This window comes from Equus caballus, chromosome 8, assembly GCF_041296265.1.
Source record: "Equus caballus isolate H_3958 breed thoroughbred chromosome 8, TB-T2T, whole genome shotgun sequence".
Taxonomy (NCBI): domain Eukaryota; kingdom Metazoa; phylum Chordata; class Mammalia; order Perissodactyla; family Equidae; genus Equus; species Equus caballus.
In genome coordinates this window covers 45,151,925-45,179,585 of record NC_091691.1, presented here as the reverse complement: position 1 = coordinate 45,179,585, position 27,661 = coordinate 45,151,925, and the positions used below count along the sequence as shown (strand labels likewise).

Sequence of the window (27,661 nt, the reverse complement as noted above, 5' to 3'; positions counted from 1 at the left end):
GGAACAAAAAAGGAGAATTAGAGATGAGGATATTTAAGGTAGAGAATTCATAGCTCCTGACTTTTTAGATCATGGACCTCTTGTCAGTAAAAGATTTTGAGGATAATCCCCATTTTATGTGTGTTTAATTATTTGAAAATTATACACATGTACTATTTTACAATTATAAACTTTATAAGATAAACACAAAATTATAGATTTTACCAAGAAATGAGATAGAAGAAATCTCATGTTTTCTTCCTACAGTGAATGAGTCACCCTGCTGAGGTGTGTGCCACTCATAGCAGATAGTACTGCTCTAGAAGAAGTCCTCCATAGCTTGCCCTCTGCGTGACCCAAAGGACCTTACTCAGCCTCCATTGGTGGCATCAACCTCCTCATCCATTATTATGAGTGATTAATGCTCCCTACCATGCCATATTGGAATGGATTGGTTTATTTTCTCTGTAAGTTCTGTGGGAGCAGATAGCTGACTTATCTTGTCCCCACTGAATGTCACAGTGCTTACCTACAAGAGTGTTCCATGAACAACTGTCAAGTGAATGAATGGATGTATTCATGAATGCCAGACCACTATAGAAGATGAGAAGAGCCAGAGCTGGGCGTCTGGGGATGGGTACAGATAGCCTTGAAGAATGTTTGGGATTTTAAAAGTCGTGGGGAGCGCTGAGGAGGTGTAGGGGGACATTAGAAACAAACGCAAAGAAGATCCAGGAAGACTTGAAGAACAGAGACACTAAGTTTACTGAAGGAGAGTGGAAAGTTCTCACAGGAAAGGAAATTATGAAGAAGGGTTTGAAGTCAATTGTTTAATTAGTTAACGTAGTTAAACTTCATTCCGTAGAAACTACATAAAGTTTTTGAGCAGTGGACTAACATCGTATACTGTGATAGCAATAACAACTAATTACAGCAATAGAACAACAACAAGTGCTTGTAGAATCCTTCACTATCCCCAAAGTAGACAGACTGTTCACTGTGGACATTCTGGAAATAAAGCATGCCAGGTGTGAGATAGGTTGGAATAGGACAGTGGCAGTAAGACTAGGAAGCAAGGGGTCAATGTGAATACTCTCAAAACTTAAATACAGACAAGATGACGGACTGACTGTGGAGCTGGGTGGTAGGGCAGGAGAAGCCAGGGTAAGTGTTCAGGTGTCAAGCCTGGGTGAACAAAGATGTGATTCACCAGACTGCAGTTGGAGAGGGGTTGCTTTTCAGGAAAAGATGCCAAGTTTGGTGTAACATAAGCTGAATTTTAGATAAGACTGTGAGCTATTCAGTATCCTATAAGTAGTTACATCTTGAAACTGATTTCAATGATTGTAAAAAAGAAATCTGGGAGGTATGTAATTGGGATTTGTCATCTCTACTTAATGCAAAAGTCTTCCATGCCCAAGCTTTGAAAAGTTCTCCAAGGAAGGAGTGTGTTAGTGCAGCGGGGGGATGGTGCAGAAGACCAGGGCAGGCTCAGTTGTTGTAGCTGTAAGGGGTGGACCAGGGCTGTCCCAGGACATCACCCAGAAATGCAAAGACCCTAAGGAAAGCGCCATCTAGGAACTTGTCTGTAATGAAGGAGCCAGAGGGATCCGATGTGTTGGTGAAAATTTGCTATCTAGACTCAAGCAGTGTAATAGCACTCTTGTCAGGAAGTGTCTCTGGGAGATCTGGACACTTTGGGTGGGGTTGCCATGGGAACCTTCCCTCAGCTCTTAAGGAACAGCTAAACAGACAAGTCCAGACCTTTAGTGACAACAACTGAGGATGGCTCTAAGGGATAGTGGAGCGTTTTTCCTACTTGCGGCTCTGGGGCCATGGCTGTAAGGATCTCTCTGAAACAATTGGTGATTTCCTGAAGATACCACACAGAATTTCTAGATTCAGGCACGGTGTGTGTGTGCACTTAGGGAAGGGCTGCCATGTGAGCAGTGATTTCTTCCTGGGCGTGGTCACATAACCTCTAGACTTCCACAGGTGAGGATAGACCCTGAGGCTCCCTCCTTTTCCCTAACCCTCTTTTTTGTCTCTGAAGAAAGCTCCTTTCTCCGTCTTCATTTCTTTGAGAGAGCCTGCTGCTTGCCAGGCTCCACTTTCCAGTTATTTGCACCCCAGCCTTGGATTTGGAAGAGCATAGCCAGGGAGCGACCCATGGACACTTGACTGATGAAGAATTGGATGCATTGCATTTGTTGCCTGTTAGTGCTGTAGCTCCGTTGTGTTATTTTTATATTTGAACAGGCTTAAAAACAGTTCTTAACACATATTCTCAGTTTTTGTGATAGTGAGTTGATCAAAGTACGTTGTGCCTTCCAGAGGCTCTGATTTATATCAGATAGTGTACACTCTGCTCACACAATTCTGATATTTATTCCTAATTCTGAGAAATTAACTGCAGGTCACATTTCAGTCTTCCCAAGATACTCTCATGGGCACTCTTGTGCTGTAGGAAAGATGGCCCTGGCATGAAGACCAGTTGTGGCACACTGCATTTCAGACCATCTTGACAACTACTCTTCTAGCTTTGGGGAAAATCTTAGCAGCTAAGAAATATATGCTGCAGACTAAGAGAAAAGGACCCAAGATTTCTTTTTAAAATATGTTTCTTAACTTGTTCTCTGGCATAATTTCTGCATTTATTGATAGTGTTTCTCAGCATTTCATGAAATTTCTGCCTTTTATATGTGGAAAAAACAGAGGCTATTTTAAATTATAAAGACAAGCTTTAATCTAGTCCAAGAAACTGGGGGAAATAGACTTCTTTTCTTGCTTTTAGCCCCATTTCCCTACCTAATGTTAAATATGACTATTTCTCCCAATTTGGAGAGTTTTCTTTGTAGAATATGAATGAGTTATTTACTGGGTAACAAAAAGACAAGCCTTTCAAGTACAAATGGAGCTTTGGAGATCTCTCAATTTTAAAGACTAATCTCTGCATAAACACAACTGTTTCTCCATATTGCTGGGAACACTCCATCTAGCTGTTTGGCCACATTTTTTATTACGGTTTTTATAATATGAAACTATTGCTAATAGCTCAGCAGAGAAGTATTTAGGTGCAGTAGCAATAAGGGTGTATTTACATTGCCTTAAACTGTTGAATGAACAAAGAATAGTAGGTTTCTATAGAAAATGCTCTAATCTGATAAATACAATTAGGCATTGCATATTTTCATTTCCCTACATTTTTCTGAGCTCATGTCAACCAGTAATCTCATTTCATTGTTTTGGTTTTCCTTATTAAATGTCTGGTTATACCTTTTGTTTAGGTATCAAAATCTTTAGGCTCAAAATCTTACAGCAAGTTTTCCTTTATGTAAATGAATGATACAACATCCAAACCGTCTGCCATTTGGAATAATTTGGAGGTTGCTGTGTCTCTAGCACCTTCCACCAGAAAGTGCACCTGGATATAGAAAGGTGGAGCCTTTGCATTCTGAAATACCCTTTGGGGCTGACAGAGCCTGACTGTTTTGAATTTCACATCCCTGTGGATGGGGCTTGTGAACCCTCCTTCTCTTCAACCCCCGTCCCCACCCCAAGGTTTTAGGACAAAACTAGATTAGTGAATTCATGGCTTGATAGACTGAAGAGAAAAATGAGGCTCTGTGCTCCATATTCATGTGCATCTGCCCCTCCTGGTGACATGCTAATTGGTTGGCCTGGGCACAAGACTAGGAAGCACAGGTTTCCTGTTGCTCACACAGTGCATCCTGTCTGCTGTGATGGGAGAAAGGCAAGTGAGGTGAACGGGCTAAAAGAAACATTGCTCAGCGCAGGATGGCAGCCTCTTGGATGTAAAGTCAAATGATTATTTTCTCTAAGAATCTCCCTAGTAAAAGTCTACATAGCTCCTAATAAATATATTGCTATTTTGTAATTTAAATGAAGTCATATTTAACCTGCATAAAATCTGTTTTAAAAAATGTGAATATATTTTCTGTTTATTGCTATAATTCAGTTAAGCAGTACTCAATTGTTGCTTGCATGTTAAAATCAGCTTATCAAATAGCATGCCTGCTCTTCATTCTTATGCTGCATTTTTCATTTATTCTGAAGGTCGGATGAATATGTTCAGATTCTGTTATCATGTTGGAGCTAGAAATGAAAAGATGATTTAACCTTTTATAACTTCTTAAAGAATCATATAATATCAGGAAATTAATGTATAGGAGTTATGGACAAATGCACAGTCCTGAATATTTTCAACTATCAAAAATTAATAAAAGGGATGAAAATTGGAAAGAGTGGGTGTGTTGAAGCATTTGATTTTGAAGTACTATTCATTCATCACTTGTTGGACTCAACAATCTTGTTCTAGTTCAAGAGGGCAGTATTTGGTGCCTTTTATGCCCTCATTGGCTCACAATACCCAAAAATCATGTTACACTTGACATCAAGGTCAGTATCTGTTGGTGGAGGATGTGAAGCCAAAAGGAAATGGGATTTCCTAGTAGGGCTTGTGGCTTCGCAGAGGATTGTTGTGGGAAAGACACTAAATACATTTAGACAATTTCTTCCTCTTCATTACAAGTGTTTTTCTTGGGGCTGGCCTGGTGGCGTAGTGGTTAAGTTCACATGCTCCACTTTGGTGACCTGGAGGTGGTTAGTTCAGATCCTGGGCATGGACCTACGCACTGCTCATCAAGCCATGCTCTGGTGGCATCCTACATACAAAATAGAGGAAGATTGGCACAGATGTTAGCTCAGGGACAGTCTTCCTCATCAAAAAAAAAAAAAAAAAAGTGTTTTTCTTTATTTCTAGCAATGCTGAGTTATGGACATGTGTATAAACTGTAATGCTGCAAGTTAGGCCTCTCTGTCTAAAATCTCACCTTCTTCATTCTCTCTACCCCTTCTGTTGCTTTTTTTCCCCCCCCTTGTCACTTGTCACTTGTCACTAATTAACATACTCTCTGTTTTACTTACCTTGCTTGTTGTCTGTCTCTTCTTCCAGAATGTTACTTCAGGAGGGTAGATATGTCTTTTTAGTTCACTATGAAGTACCTTCAATACTTAGAACAATACCTGGGAGTACAATTAATATATGTTGAATGAAATAATGAAGTGATCTTTTTTAAAAAAATTTTTAATGCCTTTTTTTTTTTGGGTGAGAAAGATTGGCCCTGAGCTAACATCTGTTGCCAATCTTCCTTTTTTCTTTCCCTCCCCAAAGCCCCAGTGCATAGTTGTATATCCTAGCTGTAAATCATTCTAGTTCTTCTAAGTGGGATGCCTCCACAGCGTGACTTGATGAACAGTGTGTAGGTCCGTGCCCAGGATCTGAACCGGCGAACCCCAGGCCACTGAAGCAGAGTGCGCAAATTTAACCATTCGTCCATGGGGCTGACCCCTGAACTAATCTTTAACTTGATACTCAGAGCATAGTTTTTGTATAGTAATAAATATTTGGAATTAATTATCTTTTTAAAAAATAGTGGAATTGTAGTTCAACATAAGAAAGTCAACTAATGTAGTATACCACGTTAATGGAATGAAGGAAAAAAAACCATATGCTAATCTTGGTAGACACAAAAAAGGCATTTGACAAAATCCAACATCCTTTCATGATAAAAACACTCAAAAAAAAACAAAAACCCCAGGAATAAAAAGGAACTTCCTCAACAAAATAAAGGCAATTTATGAAAAACACACAGCTAACACCATACTCAGTAGTGAAAGACTACAAGTGTTCCCCCTAAGATCAAGAACAAGACAAGGATGCCTGCTTTCACCACTGCTATTCAATATTTTACTAAAAAGTATAGCCAGAACAATTAGACAAGAAAAAGAAAGAATAGGTATCCAAATTGCAAAGAAAGAAAGAAAACTATGTTTATTCACAGATGACATGATCTTATGTATAGAAAATCCTAAAGAATCCACAAGAAAGCTACAAGAGCTAATAAACAAATTCAGCAAAGTTACAGGGAAGAAGATTAACACAGAGAAATCAATTGTGTTTCTATATACATGCAATGAACAATCTGAAAAGGAACTTAAGAAACTAATTCCAGGGGGCTGGCCCCATGGCTGAGTGATTAAGTTCACACACTCTGCTTCGGCAGCCCAAAGTTTGCTGGTTCAGATCCTGGGGCGTAGACCTACAAACTGCTCATCAAGCCATGCTGTGATGACATCAAATGTAGAAAAACTAGAATGACTTACGACTAGGGAATACAACTGTGTACTGGGGCTTTTGGGAAGGAAAAAAAAAAGAAGAAGATTGGCAACACGTTAGCTCATGGCTAGTCTTAAAAAAAAAAGAAAGTAATTCCATTTAAAATAGCATCTAAAAGAATAAAATGCCTAAAAATAAATTTAACCAAGGAGGAAAGACTTATACACTGAAAACTACAAAACATTGCAGAAAGAATTTTAAAGATCTAGTTAAATGGAAAGACATCATTTATACATGGATAAGAAGACTTAATATTGCTAAGATATCAACACTACCCAAAACGATCTACAAATTCAGTGCAAGCCCTGTCAAAATTCCGACGGCTTTTTTTTGTATAAATGCAAAAGCAGATCCTCAAATTCATCTGGAATTATAAGGAGTCTTAAATAGCCAAAATAATCTGAAAAGAAGGACAAAGTTAGCGGACTCACACTTCCCAATTTCAAAACTTACAGAGCTACAGTAATAGTAATCAAAACAGTATGGTAGTGGCATAAGGATAGACATTTAGATCAACAGAATAGAATTGAGAGTCCAGAAATATATACCCATACATCTATGGCCAACTGATTTTTGACAGGGGTGTCAAGTCCATGCACTGGGGAAAGAGTAGTATTTTCAACAGTGGTGCTGGGACAACTGAATTTCCACATGCAAAAGAATGAGGTTGGAATCGTATCTCACACCAAATACAAAAATTAACTGAAATGGATCAATTACCTAAATATAAGAGCTAATACCATGAAACTCTTAGAAGAAAACAGGGGAAAATCTTTATGACCTTGGATTTGGCAGTGGATTCTTAGATATGATACCAAAAGCATGAGCAGCAAAAGAAAAAGTAGAAAATTTGTCTTCCTCGAAATTAACAACTTTTGTGCATCCAAAGACATTATCAAGAAAGTGAAAAGACATCTTAAAGAATGGGAGAAAATATTTGCAAATCATGTATCTGATGGGAGTTTAATATCCGGAATACACAAAGAACTCCTAAAACTTAACAAAAAGACAACTCCCTTAAAAAATGGTCAAAGAACAGCAAATGAAATGGTAAATAAAACGAAAAGACAATGTATGGAATGGAAAAAATATTTGCAAATGATCTATCTGATAAGGTGTTACTGTTCAACATATATAAAGAACTCATACAACTCAATAGCAAAAAAAAAATAAAATCCAATTTAAAAATGGACAAAGGACCTTAATGGACATTTTTCCATAGAAGTTATACTAATGGCCAACAGGTACATGAAAATACACTCAACATCGCTAATCATGAGGGAAATGCAAATCAAAACCACAGTGAGATATTACTTCTCACCTATTAGAATGGCTGTCATCAAAAAAACAAGAGAAGAAATGCTGGCAAGGATGTGGAGAAAAGGGAACCCTTATGCACACTCGGTGGGATTGTAAGTTGGTGCAGTCACTATGGAAAAGAGCATGGAGGTCCTCAAGAAATTAAAAATAGAGCTAGCATATGAGCCAGCAATTCCACTTCTGGTAGTATATCTGAAGGAAATGAAAAACTTTGTGTTGAAGAGTTATCTAGACCCCCATGTTCATAGCAGCATTATTTACAATATTTACAGTAGCCAAGACATGGAAATAACCTAAGTGTCCACCAATGGGTAAAGAAAGTGTCGTATACACACACACACACACACACACACACACACACACACAGAAATTTTTTCAGCTACAAAAAAGAAGGAAATCCTGCCATTTGCAACAGTATAGATGGACCTTGAGGGCATTATGCTAAGTGAAACGTCAGAGAAAGACAAACACTATATGATATATCTCATTTGTATGTGGAATCTAAAAAAAAAAAAAGAAAAGACGGAAAATCCAAACTCATAGAAGAAGAAATTAGATTTGCAGTTGCCAGAGGTGGGGGGGTGAGAGGGGGAATTGGATGAAGGTGGTCAAAGGTACAAACTTTCAGTTATAAGATAAATAAGTACTAGGGATATAATGTACAACATGATGACTATGCTTAGCACTGCTGTATGGTATATATGAAAGTTGTTAAGAGAGTAGACCCCAAAAGTTCTCATCACAAGGAAAAAACCATTTTTTTCTTTTTGTATCTGTATGAGATGATGGATGTTAACTAAGCTTATTGTGATAATCATTTCACAATATGTGTAAGTCAAATCATTATGCTATTTACAGTAAACTTATACAGTGCTATATGTCAGTTATATGTCAATAAAATTGGAAAAATTTAAATAAAAATAAAATGTCAAGGAAAAAAATGGGCAAAGGACTTGAATAGACATTTCTTCAAAGAGGAAATCCAATGGCCAAAAAGCACATGAAAAGATGCTCAACATACTTAGTCATTAGAGAAATACATATCAAAACTATAATCACATACTACTTAACACCTAATGGGGGGCTATAATAAAAAATCAGAAAATAACAAGCATTGGCAAAGATTTGGAGAAATTGGGACCTTTGTGCATTCCTGGTAGGAATATAAAATGGTGCAGTTGCTATGGAAAACAGTTTGCCAGTTCCTCAAAAGCTAAATGTAGAATTACCAAATGACCCAGCAATTCCTCTCCTAGTCATATACCCCAAAGAACTGAAAACAGGAACTCGAACACATATTTATACACCAGTATTCATTGTAGCATTATTTACAACAGCCAAAGGTGGAAACAATCCAGATGTCTATCGTTTGATGAGTGGATAAATAAAATGTGGTATTTCCATACAATGGAATATTATTCAGTCATAGAAAGGAATGAAGTTCTGATACAGGCTGTAATATAGATGAACCTTGAAAAAACATGCTAAGTGAAATAAGCCAGGCATAAAAAGACAATTATTGTATAATTCCACTTATATGAGATATCTAGAATAGGCAAATTCATAGACAAAGTAGTTTAGGGGTTGTCAGGAGATGAGGGGAGCTTGTTTGTTGCAAAAATTTCTTTGGGATGACGGAAAAGATTTGGAAACACATAGGGTGATGGTTTCACAATAATGTGAATGTAATTAATGCTCCTGAATGGTATACTTAAAAGAGAAAAATTTCTTATATATATTTTACACAAAAAAATTAGAAAAGAAGAGGAATTATTTGGAATGGAATTAATAATGTTGAGTTTTCTCCTTCTCCAGACTAATGTCACACAGATCTGGGGATCAGGAGAGATTGAGTAATAAACTCCTTCTGCTATGACTATATATAAGAAGATAATATTCAGTAGACTGTTGACATCCAGAAGGATGTACCTGAAGACTTTTGCAAATCTCCAAATGTGAGGCTGCAGAAATGTTTGTAGAGTCTCCTGGCTTTCTCCAATATCATGTTTTTATAGAGAAATAAATGTTTCCCATGTGTTTCCTCACCCTCAAGTTTAATGGTCATGTTTCACAAAGAAATAAAGTTTTCAGCATTTTGCAAGAGTGTATAAGAATGGTGAGAAAGTAAAAATGTCAGGGTGAGTTGCAGGTTCCAGTCCTTTAGCTGGCTCTCTCCCCCATAGTGGTTGTATATAATCCTCACAACGCATGACTCAAATTTGTACTGGAGCAAAAGAGCAAATGTCCTGGACCACTGGGCCATAAGCTTCATGAGACTTATATATGAAGTCACCTTGCACCCTGCCTGGCATATAGTGTGAGGTCTAGAAGTATTTCTTGAATGAATGGGTGAGTAGGTCACTCTCAAGTAGTTGAAACCACAATCTTAAATCTGTCAGTGCTTTTAGTTATTCTCTGCATTATTTTTAAAGAATACGCTTTAAAATGAGGAATGAATTTGGGAAATGGAATCTTTGATCTACAGTAATGGCATTTCCTCTTTCTCCTTCTGAAGTGAGGACTGCAGCTTCTTGATTCATCCCACGTACAGGGTGCAGGAAGACTGAGGTGCAAGGAAATTGTTTCCTGTTTGCCCAGATTGATGCCTCACCCCTTGGCTGCACAAGCACCTTCCTCACTTGCCCGTGCTCTGCCCTGCCCTCACCTGGCATCTCTTCCTAATATGTTGGGCAACCAGAGCACTGCACTGAGACCACTCTGATGAAACATGCGGGGCCATCATAATTGCCCCCTTCCTCTTGCTACTGACTCTGCAACCACACTCACCTCTCCATGCCCAGGCTGACCTGGTTAAAGAAGCTTGTCTTCAGACAATTTTTTGGAATGCCATTACTGTGGGTGAAATCACATTCTTAGCGATCTTTTTGTAAAGTCTTCTACGTATCATTAACAATGTCACACTTAGTATGCAATACTTTCAGTATGTCCTCGAGACTGGTGGTGTTTTCCCCGTTGGCTGTTTTCTGTGGCCTTTCTGACTGGTTTGTTCTGTTGGGCTCCACACCTGCCTCTTAGGACCAATGCCTGTCTCAGACTGAAGACTGCCCTTTGTAGCCTCAGAGTGGCACAGCATAAATAGGCATCTGGAGGAATCATAAGGCTTCTTAACCTTGACTGGTTAAGGCTATGTGCAAATAATAATAGTGAACACTGATCAGCTTCTCTGCTTTGATAGCCTGTCACTCTGTATCTGCCCCTTAGGGACAGTGAATGTAGCGACGGTGTTAAGCACTTAGCACATCTGTCACTCACAGTATGCTTCATCATCACCATTAGAAAGAAACGAAGCACTGTTTTTCTTTTTTAAAGGGGAGAAAGAGGAACGAATAGGCTTAGGCAGTGCTTCTCTGATTTTTCATGCATCAGGTCACTCCATCCTCTGACATTCAGAAGACCTGGGGTGTTCTGACAGTTTGTTTTGTACAAGTTTTCAGACAATGCTGCTGCTGCTTCAATGTCAAAGGGGCCGCACTTTGAGAACCACTAGCCTAGGACACTAGAGAGCGGTCCCTGGAGGCAGCAAAGGAAGGAGGTGCTAGGAGAAGAGAATAATGCTTGGGACAGAATTACATACCTCACAGCTCTGCCTGGGACAGCCACCAGTCCAGATAAACCGAGTTCTCCCCTGTTTCGTCCTTATCATTCACTGATGATGCTACATTATTCTTGAAGAACAGTGTTTTTTGTTTTGGTTCTTATTTATTTATTTATTTAAATTTCTTTTCAGCCTTTTATGGAGTCTTTAGCACTATGGAAGAAATTTACTAAATAATTAATACCTTATTATTCCAAGAGTAGATATGAATCTCATAAGGGAAAGTCATGAGGAGAAGGATACTCAGATCATAAAAGTATTGGTTTTGACCTTCTAGTCAAAGAAACTGGATATCTTGGTTTTAGGCAGAAGGACTTTGCTTGGATGAATTTGTCTTAGCCACCAAAATCAGAAGTGCACACCTACCAGCAGCCCATTAGGACAGAGGGTGGAAAAGACATGACTGTTGGATGAGGCTTCACTCTGTTCCATCCAGCCAATGCCACAACCATGGCCAGTCCATAGGCAACGCTTTCTCCTGCACCCTGCCATCTTCTGAAGAACTACCTTCTGAAGTCCCAGTAACCAAATCAGTTCTCTGCCCTCTGAGATGTGGTGGTGGTCATTGAAACCTGGAAATGTAACAGCACTGGCCTTCCTCATTTTCCTTCAGGCACTTGAAGGAGATGGCCAGCAAGCTGGGCAGATAAAAGAAGTCATTTAGGCTTTGGTTTCAGATAAAAGACTTGAGTTTCATGAAATGTTTCAGCATAACAGTGTAGCTTCTGTCCTGTGCTGTGAAACAAATTAGAATATGAACAAAGGAGCAGCACTGTGGAGTCTGCAGTATCTTGACCTTGCCAAGGCTGTGAGCCAAATCTGAGGATTTGGGCATCCTCTAAGCTAATGAAAAATCCACCTGACAGGTTCCTTCATCCTATTCATTTCTCCTACCCCTTCCTCTCTGTCTTCTTACCTTAGCTTGCACCTGCCTAGCCTTAATGTTGGCAGGAAGGTTATGGAAAGACAGTTTAAGGTCAAGTGCAATAAAATGATTTTATTTATGAATCACATAGGTCCCTGGTTACTGCAATACAGAATTTTATATTATCTTATGAATAATCTTGCTCCACAAATACGTTTGTTTTCAGTGAATGAAAAAGGCCACGTTTCATAGTTCACAGTGGGCATTTATGAGCAAAAATGCATCTCTTTTTCCCTTGGTAATATGTAGAGAAGACTTTGTGGTGAGATACCTGTCTGCTTGTTCTTTACAAACTGTTGAAGATAGTGTTAGTTTTTAATTTACTCGCAATCTCAGCATTCATTATCATTCTCTGAACAGCATTTGTTTGTAGAAATCAACATTAATTAAGCTTCTCAATTGAAATGAAAATACTATACAGGAATACAGTGAATGCTGACCTCCCCTTCTCCCAACCCCCACCAGCACGTCAGATGGGTTTAAGCACTTGAAGACAGAGTATAGTTCACAGAAAAAGCAAACCTAATTATAGCGTAACAATCATATGCCAGGTGAGTTGTGTTTGCTTCAAAAGAGAGATGTTAAAATGTGTCTTCATCTTGCCTAGACTACAGTCCTAGATGGAAAGGGAAGGAGCACACTGCCTGACGCTTCCTGCCATCTCTAACTTCTCTAGTTGTTGCTGTTGGCACTTGTCCATAGGCAAGGTGTTTCTGAATGACTACACTATCCCAACTAGACAAATTCAAATACTTTGTGAGTGTTGGAGTCCTGAGGTCAGGCTGGATATGTCTGGCTCAGGGTTTGCTGGTGGCAGTTATAGAGGACTCAGGCTGGTCTAGGAAAATGGATAACCCAAGGATTCCAGTCGATGGGGTTGGTTCTGGATTTCATTTGCAAGAGTATATGTCCTGTTTGGTCTGGGGGTAAGGTGGTTCCTGGAGCAGAGAGAAATGCCATGGTCTCCTGGGAGCTGCAGTTTGGAACCTGAGTTTGCCCTGGGTCTTGTATGGCTCCTCCAGATTTCTGGAAAGCCCCCAAGTAAGGTTTAGCCCAATCAATTGGTGACTTGACTCCAAATGGAAATAGAGCAGACTGGTGAATTCAAGGATGTGCACATTGGTTTGTTGTTTTCAGTTCTGTGATTTACGCTATTTCTTTACTAGACTTTTTTCATTTAGGCTGGGCAGCTCTTCTCCCTCCCACTATAAGGAATGCCAAGTTAGCAGTGACTGTTCCGTCTTATATTAATTAATGTAGTGTGTTTTGTGGCTGATGTCCCAAATGCCTTTATATCTTATGGTATGTGTGGAGTCCTGTTAACGCTGCTTAAAACACATGAGATCTTATGAATAGCCAACAAGACCGTGCCCCTTCCCCCCAGAACTGACAGCCTCATTAGGAAATAATGAATACATATGAAACAGTTAGCTCACAATAACAGCTGTGTGTGACTGCATGCTAAACTGTACTACTGATAATAAAAGATACATTCACCAGAGGAGTGAAGGAAAATGGTATGGAGAGGTAGGATGTGATTGTATGTCATGAATGGAAGAGAGAAGAGAGGCCGTTATAAGAGAACAAAATAACTTGGGTAAAGGGACAGAGATGGAAATGAAAATAGTATGTTCATGGGGGTGTAGTAGGTCGGTTTTATTAGAATGGACTGTTTGTTAGGGGAATATGTGACATAAATTGGATTAATCTGGGGGAATCAGACAATGAAGGATCTTTAAATCTGTAAGAGCATTAACACTTGATACGGAGGCAACTGAGAGTCTGGATTGTAAACCCATGGACTGTAAATTCCCTAGGGACGGGGGATTGATTTGTATGTGAGAGGTTGCAAATTGGCAGTCATGGGCCACATCTGGTCCAGACATGTGTTAAGTTTGATGTATATACTGTTGTCTCTCAGTGTTTTAAAAATTATAAGTAAACTGCCAACATTAAAAAAAATTAGGAGACTTCCTGTAACCTGGTCGAATTTCTCTCTCAGAAAATGGGAAGATGTAGTAACATTTGGGCCTGCATTGTTGGTGGTCCCTGGTGGGGACCGAGTAGCAGCTGGTTCCCCATGGCCCTTGCTGTCTCCTCCACCCAGAAGCCAAGACTCTTGTGGATGTTGTGAGGATTGCTTCGTTGTTCTCTTCCACCCAGCCCACTTACCTTACTGACATCACCTGCCCCACAGCTGGTGATGAGTGTGTCTTCTGCTCCCAGGTATAGTCTCCTGCAAATGTTTGCCTGGCCTGATATTTTTAAACAAGAGAATGGAGTGAGGTGGGTAATGTTGAAATCAGGTTAGATTATGCCTCATATCAGAGAAACTTCTCTACTGGCTAACATTTTTTGTCTTATTCTTTTTGATGTATCAAGAAAAGTTACTTATGCAAAATGGGTGAAGGTGGTCAAAATAAGTAAGTCCTGGGGATGTAATGTACAGCATGGTGACTATAGTTAATAATATTGTATGGTATATTTGATAATTGCTAAGACAGTAGATCTTAAAAGCTCTCATCACAAGAACTATATGTGGTAACTATATGTGGTAATGGATGTTAACTACACTTATGATGATCATTGCACAATATGCAGGTTTCCCCTGCTATCCGAAACTAGAGTGTTCCTGTGAATCCTTTCAAGAGCCGAAGTGGCATAAAGTGAAGAAGCAAGTACCATTAATTTATATGGGAAAAATTTTTGAGCATTCCAAGATCCAAAAAATAACCTACCAAAATAAATTGAGATGAAGCACAGATGCTCACAGACACAGTTAAGAGCTATGGCGACTTGATGCTGAGATACTGAGTGTAGTTCCCGGGGAAGGAACATGGCAGCGCCACTCCTGCTCCTTGGGGATGTATCCTGCCTCTATAAAGGCTTGCTGCAAAAGAAACGCTGAACGTGGGGCCAGCCCCATGGCTGAGCGCTTAAGTTTCTGTGCTCTGCTTTGGCGGCCCGTGGTTTCGTGGATTTGGATCCTCGGCGTGGACCTGGCACCCATCATCTAGGCCGTGCTGAGATGGTGTCCCACATACATAGCACAACCAGAAGGACCTATAGCTAGAATATACAACTACTTACTGGGGGTCCTTGGGGAGAAGGAAAAAAAGAAGATTGGAAACAGACGTTAGCTCAGGTGCCAATCTTTAAAAAAACCAAAAATTCTGACCGCTATTTTCACTTTTCACCATTTTTTGTAAAAGCAAAAATCCTCTTCAGATTTCTTTCTGTTAGGGAAAACAGGTACTAACGTAGTTCTTTCGTAAGAGTGAAGTTGTGGAAAGCGAACTTTTGGATAGTAGGGGAAAACTTTATATGTATATACAATCTTTATGTTGTACACCTGAAACTAATATAATGTTATATGTCAAGTATATCTCGTTAAAAAAAAAGTTACTTAAATCAGTTTTTATGAACATGTTTGAATTTGACCCCACAGTAGAACTAGGCTTTTTGAGAGACTGAAGTTATATTAATGAATACTTTAATAATTTGGTGGAACTTTTCTGAGATAAAGAATAAAAGAAGGAACACCAGGAGTAAGAAACCCTTATTGTGTCCTGATTTTCCCTAAGAGAGGAACATTTTTTATGCCTCATTTTGCCTTCCAGCAAGACACCTGTGGTGTTATACTTCCTTTCTGAGTGAAGTTGAGGCCCTGACCATCCCAGGAAGAGGTGTTTGTTGATGGGACTCATGACTAGAAGAACAAGCTGAAAGAGGTCCACTTGGCTGGGAAATGCACGCTTGCCTGAGAAAGCAGCTGATCACAATTCGTCCACGCCCACCCGTTAACCTTTATAATCAGTAAAGGAAACAGAAACAATAGCAGAAACACTTCTATTCTAGAAAAGTGCTCCCTGTTTTCATTTTGCGAACTACTTCTATTTCCCTTCAGTAGTTGCTGAAGGCTGAGTTGGGATAAAGCCCGACTCTGTGCAGGTAGAGTGGCTTGGAAGGCAGATCTTTGGAAAGAAAGGGGAGGGCTTTAGAAGGCTGAGAGTGGAGCTCGGGTTATAGGATTATGGAAGGAGGACCATAGACATTTTCTATTCCAACCCCCTTTTTTCTTAGCTGAGAAAAACTGTCGTCCACAAAGCAAGGTGATGAGTCCAGGGGACATCCAGGTACTTATGTGACACAGCTGTTCTCCTAACCCCCAATTCATTCCTCCTTTTGATGAGCTATGTGCACATTTAGAAAGGAGAAAAGTGTAAAAGAGACACATGCCCATACTGATGGGCAGTCAAGGAGATCCTTCAAATTGATGTAGTAGAGGACCAGGGCTGCAGGACAAATCCAGCAGGCATGTCCCATTGGTTAGGGGAAAGGTGGCAGCTTTTTCTTGGTCTCTGGCTCTGATGATCCATCTCAGGTCAACTAAGGATGCCAAAGGCATGCTGTCTTCATTCATCTGTTCACTGACCCTTTCATCTCCTTCCCTTCCTTCTGTCGACCTACTTGTGATAATCAGATGCAGGGGGAACAACAAGAGTGACAGTCAAATGTATCTACCTCTGGAAGCTGTCCCCTCCTGCCTGACTTTGCCTGAGCTCATACCTTCATTCTCTCTCCCAAGACCCTGGTGACTCAGTGTTGTCTGAAAACCCACAGCATTTGTGTCACCAGGGGCCTAGTTAGAAATCCAGAATCCTGGACTCCACCCAGACCAACTGGATTATAGTCTGCACTTTAGCACAGTTGCCAGGTGATGAGTATGGACATCCAAGTTGAGATATGCTGTCCTAGATGGTTGCCCCGCTCCCAAAAGGCGCATCTGTTCTTCAGTCCATTCTGAACATCAACCAGAGTTCTGGTTTGAAAATAAATCCAGCTATGTTAGTTCCTTGCCTAAAATCCTTGCTTGGCTCTGCCTTTCTTACCAGACACAAGACCCTTTGCAGTCTAGCCCCTACTTGACTTCCCTGCAGCACTAGTTCTTGCATTGAACGTCACTTCTTGAGTGCTCTTCTCCCCTCACCCACTTGACTCAACTCCTATGCTTGCTTTAAGGCTGTGCTCAGACTTCCTTCTCTAAGGTGTCATGCCATATCCGGGCTCACGTGCCGATTTCTCTGATGGTTTTTCTGTTGCCTGTTGTCCATATGGTCCTCAGGGCATGCTATGATCCTAGCACGGGTGCCAGGCACAAGCAGGTTCTCAGTATGTGTGTGTGAGCTGAATGAACAGCAGTGGAAAAGGGTGCCAGGAGGCCTCAGCTCAACAGGAATATTATTCTCTAGGTTAACAGGCTGCTTTGGTGATATAATAATAGTTATACATTAAGAGGGCTATTTAAAAAAGAGCCACAGCTGTGGTTCCCTTTCAGACCTTGAGTCGAACACTAGGTTTTCAGCAAGAAAAGTTTGCAAATCACTGATGTTTTGTATTCCTTTACTTGGGAAACTGCCTGTGCCTTTAAAATGCTTCTGGAGAAGAATCTTCTACAACAGTACTTGGTGACATGGGCCTGTGTTTCATAAATACTAGTCTAAGTGGCCAAACAAGCTAGGCAAAGCCCCTGTCCTCTGATATCTGAGGCCCCCACCACCCTTCAGATTCTGGTAAGCTCTTTAAAAATGTCTTACCTCCTACTGTGGTCTAAACCTGTTCTTTGTGATTTTCCGTTTTAGAAATAGAAACTTGGACTCTCAGGCCTCAAGGGAAGGAAAGGAACTCCTACTCTCTACTCTCAAAGCTTTAAAGGCTATGGTTGAAATGTAGTCAGATGTGGCTGGCTGGAATTCAGGGGATGGGGGAAGGAAAGGAAGAGTGAAGGGCCCTGAGTTCCCTTGGAGGTCTTAGTCGAGCGTTTCTGTGTTGATATCAGATGCTGCGGTGTTTGAGGGAGCACAGAGGCAGAACGTGGAAGGGCTGGATGCAAACAGAAGCATATGTACTCCCAGGAAATGTGAGTAAACGCAATAGTTGTTAAGTTGAATTACTTTCTTAAAGAGTGGAGTTCACCATATAATAATTTTCAGGATTTAAAAAACAAAAGCAGTTCTTAAACAAGAAACTAAAGATTTGTTCTAACAAGCATGTTTAGGTGCTTTTTTGTCTTCTTCATTTTAGGGAAAATAATCTTTCATGATGAGGTTATATTGCTATCTGGCCTTTAAAATAACTCATGGTAAGACATTAGGCCAACCCCTAAGCACTGACTTCACTATCGCCACTGTGTCTTCTGGGTTCAGTTGACTGTAGCACAGGCACACAGAGTGTCACCTCAGACAAGGTGCTCTCTGGCAAGTGTCTACACATAGGGCTAGAATGCCATGTTCAATGTTTTTGCTATGGTTATTGATTTCCATTTTAAATGAGTCTGACATATAACCATGTAACTGTAATTTGGAAAATCAAATTAGGCTTTCTTATTCTCATTAGGGAATTATTGCTCTGGCAAAGAAGGGAATCATATAGTAACTTAGAGCAAATTAGTTAAAACTACTAAAAATATTTGAAATACACTATTGTGTAAAACTTCAATATTTTCAAATTTTTCCTCTTAGTTAAGAACATCCTGAATAGAACTTCATAATGTGAAAGAACACTTTTAAAGTTAAATTTGGACCATGGTGACACATGTCAGAAACAGATAACGTGAAATAGAACATAGAAAGTCACTCCAGCCACACATATACCCATGTCCCTCCCATTCAAGCTGTCACCGATGTCAGCCAGAGAGATGTGGCCAGAGTTAGCATTTAAGAAAGAACATATAATGATCACCTAAGCAAAATTTCAGCGTTCTGGTAAAGCCTGATCAATCTTCCCAGGAGATCTAAACTGGAAGCCGTGAATGCATGTGTCTTAGGGCCATAGACAGACATGCCAGTGTGGGCTGAAGAGTGGCTTTAGTTTGATACTGACTGACATATAGCTGTCTGCCCGTCACCTTCTACAGTTATCCCAGATGGGTGAAATCTCTGTCTCTATTGAGAGTGAGCCTGCCAGGGGGAAGTAGCCTAGTTGTGGGAGTGTCGATGAGGAGACTGTTTGGGAGTGGAGAGAGGTGCAGAGGAGGCATCTCCCTCTGCTCTGCCTCAGCTCTCTCTCACCTCAAGGCCTCTAACTCCGTGACTGCTTTCTAGGCAGATGGGGTGATTCAGGCTCAAACCTGAGGAATCAAGGTTTCTGCAGGTGGAGGCTGATGGTTAGACACTAACTGTTGCAGTGGCATGATTTCTTAGGGGACATGATAGGACACAGTTGAGCATGTGTCCCCATCTGCTGGGAAGAGCTCCAGTGGGCCCTCAAGCTGTGACTGCTACCCAAGGCTTGGCTCTTGTTGTCACACTTCCTGTTCCTTCCAGTCCCCTAAACCTATCCCCACTACTCATACCTCTTCCAGGTACAACCTTGTTCTATCCCCAGACACCATCATTCATTTATTCATTCATTCAACAAATATTTATTAAATGCTTGCTGTTAGTCAGATCCTGTGCTGGGCAGGGAAATTCTGCAGGGCTCAGGATAAGCAAAGTCCCATCTGTCCTCCACAGCTTGCAATCTCTTCGAAGATGTGGGCAATTAGATCGGTAATTATGGGAGAGTGCTGAATAACAGGCTTCAACTTTGAGGGTCAGGAAAGGCTTCCCTGAGGAAATGACATTTAAGCTGGGACATGAAAGGTGAGTAGAGTTTGCAGATGAGGGAGTAGCATGTGGAGGGCCTACAAGAGAAGAGAAGGAGAGAGAGCGGGCAGAGCATGTACAGGGATGGGATGGGAATCAGGGGGTGGGGTTGTTACTGGAGGAGAGACAGAGTGACAGAGGTGAGGCCGAGTGAGGGCCTGCTGGACATGGCTCAAAGAAGGCTTGACTCTTGGAGTCTGCGAAGGAGAGTAAGAGGTCTCTGTGGCGGCAGGTGGAGAAGTGACAGAGGTGAGCAAGTTCAGAGTGGTAGACACTGTGCCCCAGGAGAGACAGTGGGGAGCTGGACTGTGATGAGGGCTTTGGGCCTGCTGAGAAGGGCCAGAGTGGGGCATTTCAAGGGGAGAATCAGTGCCTTTCACAACTCCCACAGTCACCGGATTCTTCGGACCCCACTTCCTACACCATAGGCAAGGTAAAGCTCTGTGGTGGGTGAGTCCAGGCAGCTCTCCTACACCACACCATTGTCTTTGGTGAACACCATTCTTCTACCTTCCCAAAACACAGATTCCTATTAGCAATGTGGTTATAAGTTCTTTTGCTTGGCAAAAATCACCCCTCTTATTGAGCAATTAGACAAGGGATTGTTTACAAGTATTTAAATATCTTAACTTTCCCACCTCCCTTCAAAAACAAAAAAAACAATTGAGTGCCAATTTGCTCAAGGGGGAAGGAGCACAAGGAGACTGAGAGTGGTTCTAGGCCAGAGGTGTCCTGTGGAGTCTAGGGCCTGTGGTGACTGCAAGGCAGTGCCTCTCCGAGACCAGCTGACTCACATGGCATGGAAAATAGTCCTTTGAGCGTGTCGATGGCTCCCAAAGGTGATGGGTGAAGAGGTCACCGCCAGGAGTTGCTTGGTGTCTGCTAGGCAGCTCGAGGTGATTAAGTGCTTGTCATCATCTCCCATGGGGGGGCAGTGATAATTAACCTGGGCTCTGTCTGCTGGTATCAAGTCTTGGCTCCCAGTGGAAGCATCCATCTGCACCCAGTGAATGCTGAGGGATGAGTTGCAACTCTCCTTGCCTCAGTGGGCAAGGGAGGTGAGCCCTGAAGCCTGGAGGAGCAAATATGCAGCCTAATGAGATGGGGAGTTGGTTATGAAAAGAAAGGAAGGGGAGAGGAAGCTGGTAGACACTGGAGTGGAAATAGAAGAAGTCAGTTAGTTGGTACTTTAAAGGGTTTCAAATTTCTAGGTAGTAAGCAGGGATTGAAGGTAAGAGGGTGTCTTTCTGCCCTATGTAGAAGGACCTCTAGGCATTAAGATGTTTGAAAAGCAAAAATAACTGGAATGATGGGAAATCAAGGGAAGGAAGAATTACTTTTTATTTTAGAGGAGCATGTTTCAGTTATATTTTATGTATTTCCCTATCTGCAAAAGACCAAATTACTCTCCCCAAATTCTGAAACCATTTAGAGCCCTTCAAAACAATTGTGACTGTTATTTCTAATTTCAGATAAATAAACTGCCCCTCAAGTAACATGTCTTTCTGACTGTGAAAACACTAAATGGAATTCATTGCAAAGCCTGCAGATCTTCTAGGTACTTTCTAATGGTTCAGATTTTAGTTTCTTTTCAAATCAGAAGAACCAGGACACTTGACATTGCTAATAAACAATGAGTTTTGGATAACCCTTAAATGATTTTGCGCAGTTGGACCAAGCCCCCTCTCCCTCCCCCCCACCCTTCTCTCTCTCTCTGTGTATATAAACCTAATACACATCTTTTTAAAGACTCATAGTAAAGAGTAATAGTTCTCCAGTACTGTTTCAAAGCTCCTTGTCTGTTTTCTGAAACAGTCATAGGTGTGTCTGTGTATCACAGAGAACATTGTTTGCCATGAAGGTGCTCATGTATTGAACACATGACTAATGGAGCAGGTTGATTGAGTAGGGAATGGACAGGACCAGAAAGAGGGAAGAGAGTGGGCTTCTCCATAGGAAAAGAAATATAAAGAACCTGGTGGAAGGAAAACTGGTTAAATATCAGTTTGTGTGATGAGGAGAAATCTTGGACTCTAGATTTTGTCCTTGAGTTTAAGGGTAGGATTGGGGAGATAGCTGGAAGTTAACGCTTAATAATATGTGAGTCCTGTATGGAGACTTTAGGTGAAAAGGTCATTTCATTCATTCATTCATTCATTCATTCATTAACAAATATTGAGCACCTACTATGTTCCAGGAACTATGAACAAAATAGACAGTACTTGCCCTCATGGAGCTTACATTTTGGTGCAAGGAGAGAGCTAAACTAAAGTGATTAGTTAAACAGTACAGTAGAAAGTGATGAGTGCTTTGGAGAAAAATAAAGGAAAGAATAGAGATCAGAAATTTCACAGGGGTTCCAATTCTAAATAGGTGGTTAGGGAAGGCCTCACTGAAGATGTGACATTTGCATGCTGACCCAAAGGCAGTAAGCCGTGCAGACCTAGAGGGAAAGGAACCTCTGGTGCAAAGACCCTGGGGCAGAGTCTGCCTTTTGTAATTGAGGTACATCAAGGAAGCAGCTGTGTTGTGGGAGAGTGAGCTCATGTAGTGCTTCACAGACTACTGAAAGAAGGAGTTTTACTCTGAAGTGGGGAGGCACTAGAAGGTTCTGAAGGACATGATGTGATCTGTGTTTAAAAAGATTCATCTGGCTGCTATATTGAGAGTAGACTCCATGAGGGCAAGAATGGGAGCAGGGAAACTGAAATAATATAAGTGAGAGCTAAGGAAGAGTTTCCGTAGGGTAGTGGTTATCATGTTTGCCTCACAAGTGAGAGATGATGATGGTGGGATGGACCTACAGGGTGGTACCTGTGAAGGGGGATAAGAAGTAAGAGGTATGTTTTTTTAATTTATTTTTAATTTATTTTTTATTAAGGTTATGAAAGTTAACATCCTTGTGAAATTACAGTTGTACATCATTATTAGTCATGTTGTAGGTACACCACTTCACCCCTAGTGCCCTCCCCCCACCCCCCTTTCCCCTGGCAACCACCGATCAGTTCTCTTTGTCCATATGTTAACTACCACCTATGAGTGGAGTCATACAGAGTTCGTCTTTCTCTGTCTGGCTTATTTCACTCAACATAATACCCTCAAGGTCTATCCATGCTGTTGTGAATGGGACGACTTTGTCCTTTTTTATGGCTGAGTAGTATTCCATTGTATATATATACCACATCTTCTTTATCCAGTCATCAGTTGCTGGGCACTTAGGTTGGTTCCATGACTTGGCTATTGTGAATAATGCTGCAATGAACATAGGGTTGCATGGAACTTTTGGAATTGCTGATTTCAGGTTCTTAGGATAGATACCCAGTAGTGGGATGGCTGGGTCATAAGGTATTTCTATTCTTAACTTTTTGAGGAATCTCCATACTGTTTTCCATAGTGACTGCACCAGTTTGCATTCCCACCAACAGTGTATGAGGGTTCCCTTTTCTCCACAGCCTCTCCAACATTTGTCACTCTTGGTTTTGGATAGTAATGGGTATGTTTTGAATGTTGAGTCAACAGGATTTGCTGTGGATCAGAAGGATCAGATGTGGGATGTGAGAGCAATAAAAAAGACAAGAGGGCTCCGAGGTTGTTGTGGCCTGAGCTCATGGAAGGATGCACTTGCCATTGACTGAGACATGGGCAATGTGGGAGTGAGTAGTTTGGGTTTGGACTTGTTAAGTTTGTGATACCTGGTGGACATCAGGTAGTGGCTGGGATGGGCAATTGCATGGAGCATCGTGTGTGTCTGGATCCCAGTGCCTGAAAGGTGAAGGGAAGTAAAGAAAGTTGATATGGGGCTGGGGCAGAGCTGGTGAAATATTTGTACAACTGTGGAGTTGTCAATGATTTCTCATGTAGTAACATGCAGAGTTTTAAAGGTGCTCACAGTTTTTATCCATAATGCTCTGATTTTCTTTCCCAAAGATTTCTTTTTTTCCCCACTTGTTTTTGTTTGCAATAATACCCTTGTTTAATGCAGGCTGGTTGGAAAAGCATTCCTCTGGCACCCTAACCCATCTCTATTCTGGGTTGCTTTTTACCCCTGCCACCCCCAGTTGGAGCAGCACATAAAAAATGTTCTTCTCCAGAAGAGAAAGGATGACCCTTTTACTTGCAAAATGATTTTGCAGCTCTGCTAATAATTTAGCATATGATTTGTTTATCGTATGCCTTCAACCCTTGTCCTAGGAATCAAAGAAATCCAGAAGATGCCAGAGATCTGCTGTCTAGCATACCTAAGGAGAAGACAGGTAGAAAGTGCATTAGTTACCAAAAGTCAAAATTGATTCAGTTTTCTCAGAAATTGATGTTTAGTCTGAATGTTTAATTTTCCCCCTGCTCCCTTTGTGCCTTTCTTCCTCTCTCTCTTCAGCAACTTACACCTTTATCTGTAGTTGCTCTGCTGGAGACAGTAATCAGGGAATGCTCTTAAGCCAGGTGGTGATCAAGTGATTGACTAGAAAAAAAATGTAGGAAGAGGGATGAAGAGGAGTCCAAATCAGTTGAAAAATCAGTCACTTCTCACAGACCTTTCTGTGTGGTGTGATAATATAGGAGAGAAGGGATCTTGGAGGGAACCTGGCCAGCTCCCTCAGTTTGAGTTTTACAGCTTGTCAGTAGCTAGGTCTTGCTGCATCTCCTTTAGCAACTTTCCTCTCCTATGTTATGATGGTGGGTGGAAACAGAAGCAAAGAGTTAGAAATGCTAGTTTGGAGACGAAAAGAATTCTCTCCCTCTAAGTCACAAAGATCTGAGAGCCTGGAGTGGAAATTTCACCCGTTAGACAGGAGAATGAGCAGCATCCTCTCTGGGCCTATGACCGGGGATCTTCACACTTTGGAAATGCCCAAAGGTACAGCAGAGGGGTGTCTCCTTCTCTCCACTTCTTTCTAACTTGAACCCTTGCTCATGTTTCGGCATGGGTTCTGTCTCTGGACTCAAACCTGGAGGGGATCTGTTGAGCCCTGTGCTCCCTGGTTCAGCATCTGACCAGACCTGCCATGACTTAGGGCTGCAGTTACTGAATGTCTCACATATCCTGAGGCTTTGAGCTTTGCCTGATGTGCCGAGAACTGAGTTTTCTACCCTTAAAACACCTTGTCCCCAGGTCCAGTCTTCCATTTTTGCTGCTGAAATCTTTGTAAAACACCTACCCTGCCCCTGCCCAGATGCACCCCTGGACCTGGGGACCATTTTAAGCCATCACTAACCCATGTGGCTGCCCAACTGCTATGTTGGGAAGGGTTCTGAGGCTGCAGCCACTAAAATGGAAAGGAGCACTGGCATTGGGTGCACCTTCTACAAGTGCGGGTGGAGGGTGTGTGGGCTCCGTGCCTCTAGTCCACCTTCCTGGCCCAGTAGTTGTGAAGAGGTAGACGAGACATGTTTGTTGAACTGAATGCCAGGTGCTATGTATATTGTATCATTTAATCTTCCCATTCTCTGTGAGGGTAGATGTTATCTCCATTTTACTGATGAGAAAACAGGGACTCAGAAAAATGAAACCACGTCCTGAAGTGACTGAGACAAGAGGTTCCTGGGGGCAGGTCCTTATCCAGGTCTTGCCCCAGCAGTGCTCATGCCCTGCCCATTCATAATCACCCCAGACTCAGCACATTTGCTTTGTCTCCTGCTGTCATGCCTGCACCGCACCCCAACCTGATCTGATGGGCTTGGATCTAGCCCTCTCCAAGCAGGCCTATAGGATATCTGCATTCTCCTTCGCTCCATTCAGTGAAGGAATTCTCAGTGAAAGTCCTAAACTGCAGGGACAGTGGAGTGAGACACAGGGCGTTGTTTTGGTAGTCAGCAGTTATCTTGTTAAGTTTTATAATTAGTCCCCACCCCCACTTCACACTCAGGGGAAGGGATCAGCAGAGGTGTGTGTTCCATCCCTGCCCTCTTCAGCCAGGGCAAAGTACTCACACCTGGTCACATCTTTGACCCCTAGCTCAGCAGGCAATTCTTGAGCAGTCCCTCTGTGCCAGAGCCTCATCCAAGCTACACAGGCCTCCACCAGCCTGGGGGTGCTGGTTCTGGCCAGAAAAGAGAAGCTTCTTGTCTGACAGCAATTAGGATGTGTCCAGGAGGGGAACCCACCCTAGTGGTGGCCTTGCCTTAGCCTCTCCCTCCGCCTCCCAGTGGATGTTGGTGGGGCCTTTGCTGAGAGATGAAAGATTCTGCAGGCATCTGAGAGGAGCAGGAGATCCAGTGGTTAGAAGGAGGAAAGGTCAGAGTGGGCAAAACATGAATTTTGGGAGTAGTTTTAGAAAACAAATTTTAAGCTACGATTTTTATGTGACCTGTAGAAGACATTAAAAACACTTTCTATCTCACTGATGAACATTCTCAAGAAATTTTTTCTTTCCTATCAGAATTAAAAAGATGTAACTCCTCCTACTCCCACCCCAGGAGGGATAGTCTCTAATGCAAATATCTAACACAAGTGCTTATACCCTCTTTGATTTTTCAGATAAGTGTTACCTTATCTGATATTGATTTGGATGTTTTGGTGGCGGATTTAAATATCCTTGGTAGTTGTACAAAGTTGCTTAAGCTCAGCCTTGGATACAGCAGTATTATTAGACGTATTTTAACACTTATTGTAGAGGATTGTTCTAAAAAATTAGAATATAACTTTTACTTGTGCAGCTTTTCTGAGAATTTTGAAAGGTACATTACCCAATGGGAGTGATCTATGGTGGCACCAGCTACATATTTGGAGAAATATTTTGCAGTATGTATTTAGCCAGTATTTACCGAACACCTATTATTTGCTAGGACTTTGCTAGATATTGGGCATCCCAAGAAGAAAAGACCAACCCTCCTTGAAGGGAGCTTATAGGCTGATGGGAAAAGTCATGAGAACAGTGAGTATTGCTAAAGTGGGGACATGTGCCAGGCACAATGAGGTCTCATCCCAGTGTCAGAATCTCCTTGCGAGAATCAAGAGGGCTTCCTGGAGGACGTGACAAAGCTTGTTGCAGGTGGTGGAGCACCACTTGACTGGCCTGGAAGCCATACCTTGCTGCCCCCTAAGAGGTCAAAACTTGGACTCTTGTAAGAGTTTGCACAGCTGGTCTACATAGATCCACTGATGGGCCTCGAGGGCACCTCGGATCTGTTTCTCACTCTGGGCTTAGTCACTTAGTGTCTTTTGTCTAGCAGCCCTTGGGATTTACTCACTGCTTATTTTTCTGGCTACCAGCGTTTGCTTCTTCAGCCTCCTCGGGACCCATGGAAACACTTCCACCGTGTATTGAGAGTGGCTGTCATTGTGCCCACCTTCTCACAGCTGACTGAAACCCCTGGGGGAGGACTCACTTTGCTCATCTCTGCTTTTGTTCTTTGGGCATCTTGCCTTGGTGTGAGGCAGTATAGCTGGGGAGTAAAAACATGGATTTGGAGTCAGGAAGGCCTGAGTTTCAATCTCAGCCCAGCAGTCCTGACCAGGAAGTCTTGGTCATATGACTGACCTAGCTGCTCCCCGGTCTCAGGTGACTTCCTGTGCAGGAAGTGCAGACAGGGATGTGTGTAGGGCATCAGTTCTGTGAATCCATGTGTGATAATGGCAGCTGCTCTTGTCTGGGTATTAACCTGTCCCAGTGTATGGTCCCAGGGTCACCTGCCCACTCACTGGATTCTCACTGCTGATCTGCTTAGGTGCTTCAATTTTAGTAATGAAATAATTTTTCCCATATGTCAGATAGTAGTGAGTCCTGTGTGATATAATTTTTATATTAATGTACTGGGATAAATAAATAATATCACCACAAGAAATAAGAACAGGAAACATCAATTGTGGTTGAAAATACAAAAAGATAAAGCCTATTAATTGCTTTAAAAGGGGCCTTTTCTCTTCTTTTCTCCTTGGTTTAGTTTTATGATAATCCAAAAGCTGCCTCTGCTGAAGTAGCAATGTATTACTGATAATTACCCATGGTTCTGGGATGCATCAGCCACTTGGAAATATC

The 27,661-nt window shown here is 41.7% G+C and overlaps 1 protein-coding gene across 46 annotated transcripts in view; it reads left to right on the top strand.

Annotated features, from left to right (window-relative positions):
* The window catches only part of LDLRAD4 (low density lipoprotein receptor class A domain containing 4), a 429,284-nt gene that overhangs the window by 252,553 nt on the left and 149,070 nt on the right, over nt 1-27,661 (top strand). For 14 of the 46 annotated variants that reach the window (XM_070220613.1, XM_023648200.2, XM_070220605.1 and 11 more), the window contains one exon: nt 17,879-17,959. The exons of the other annotated variants lie outside the window; for them this stretch is intronic. In XM_070220613.1, the coding sequence (XP_070076714.1) occupies nt 17,879-17,959 (81 nt within the window). The remainder of the gene's footprint in view (nt 1-17,878; nt 17,960-27,661) is intronic. 46 annotated transcript variants of the gene reach the window in all.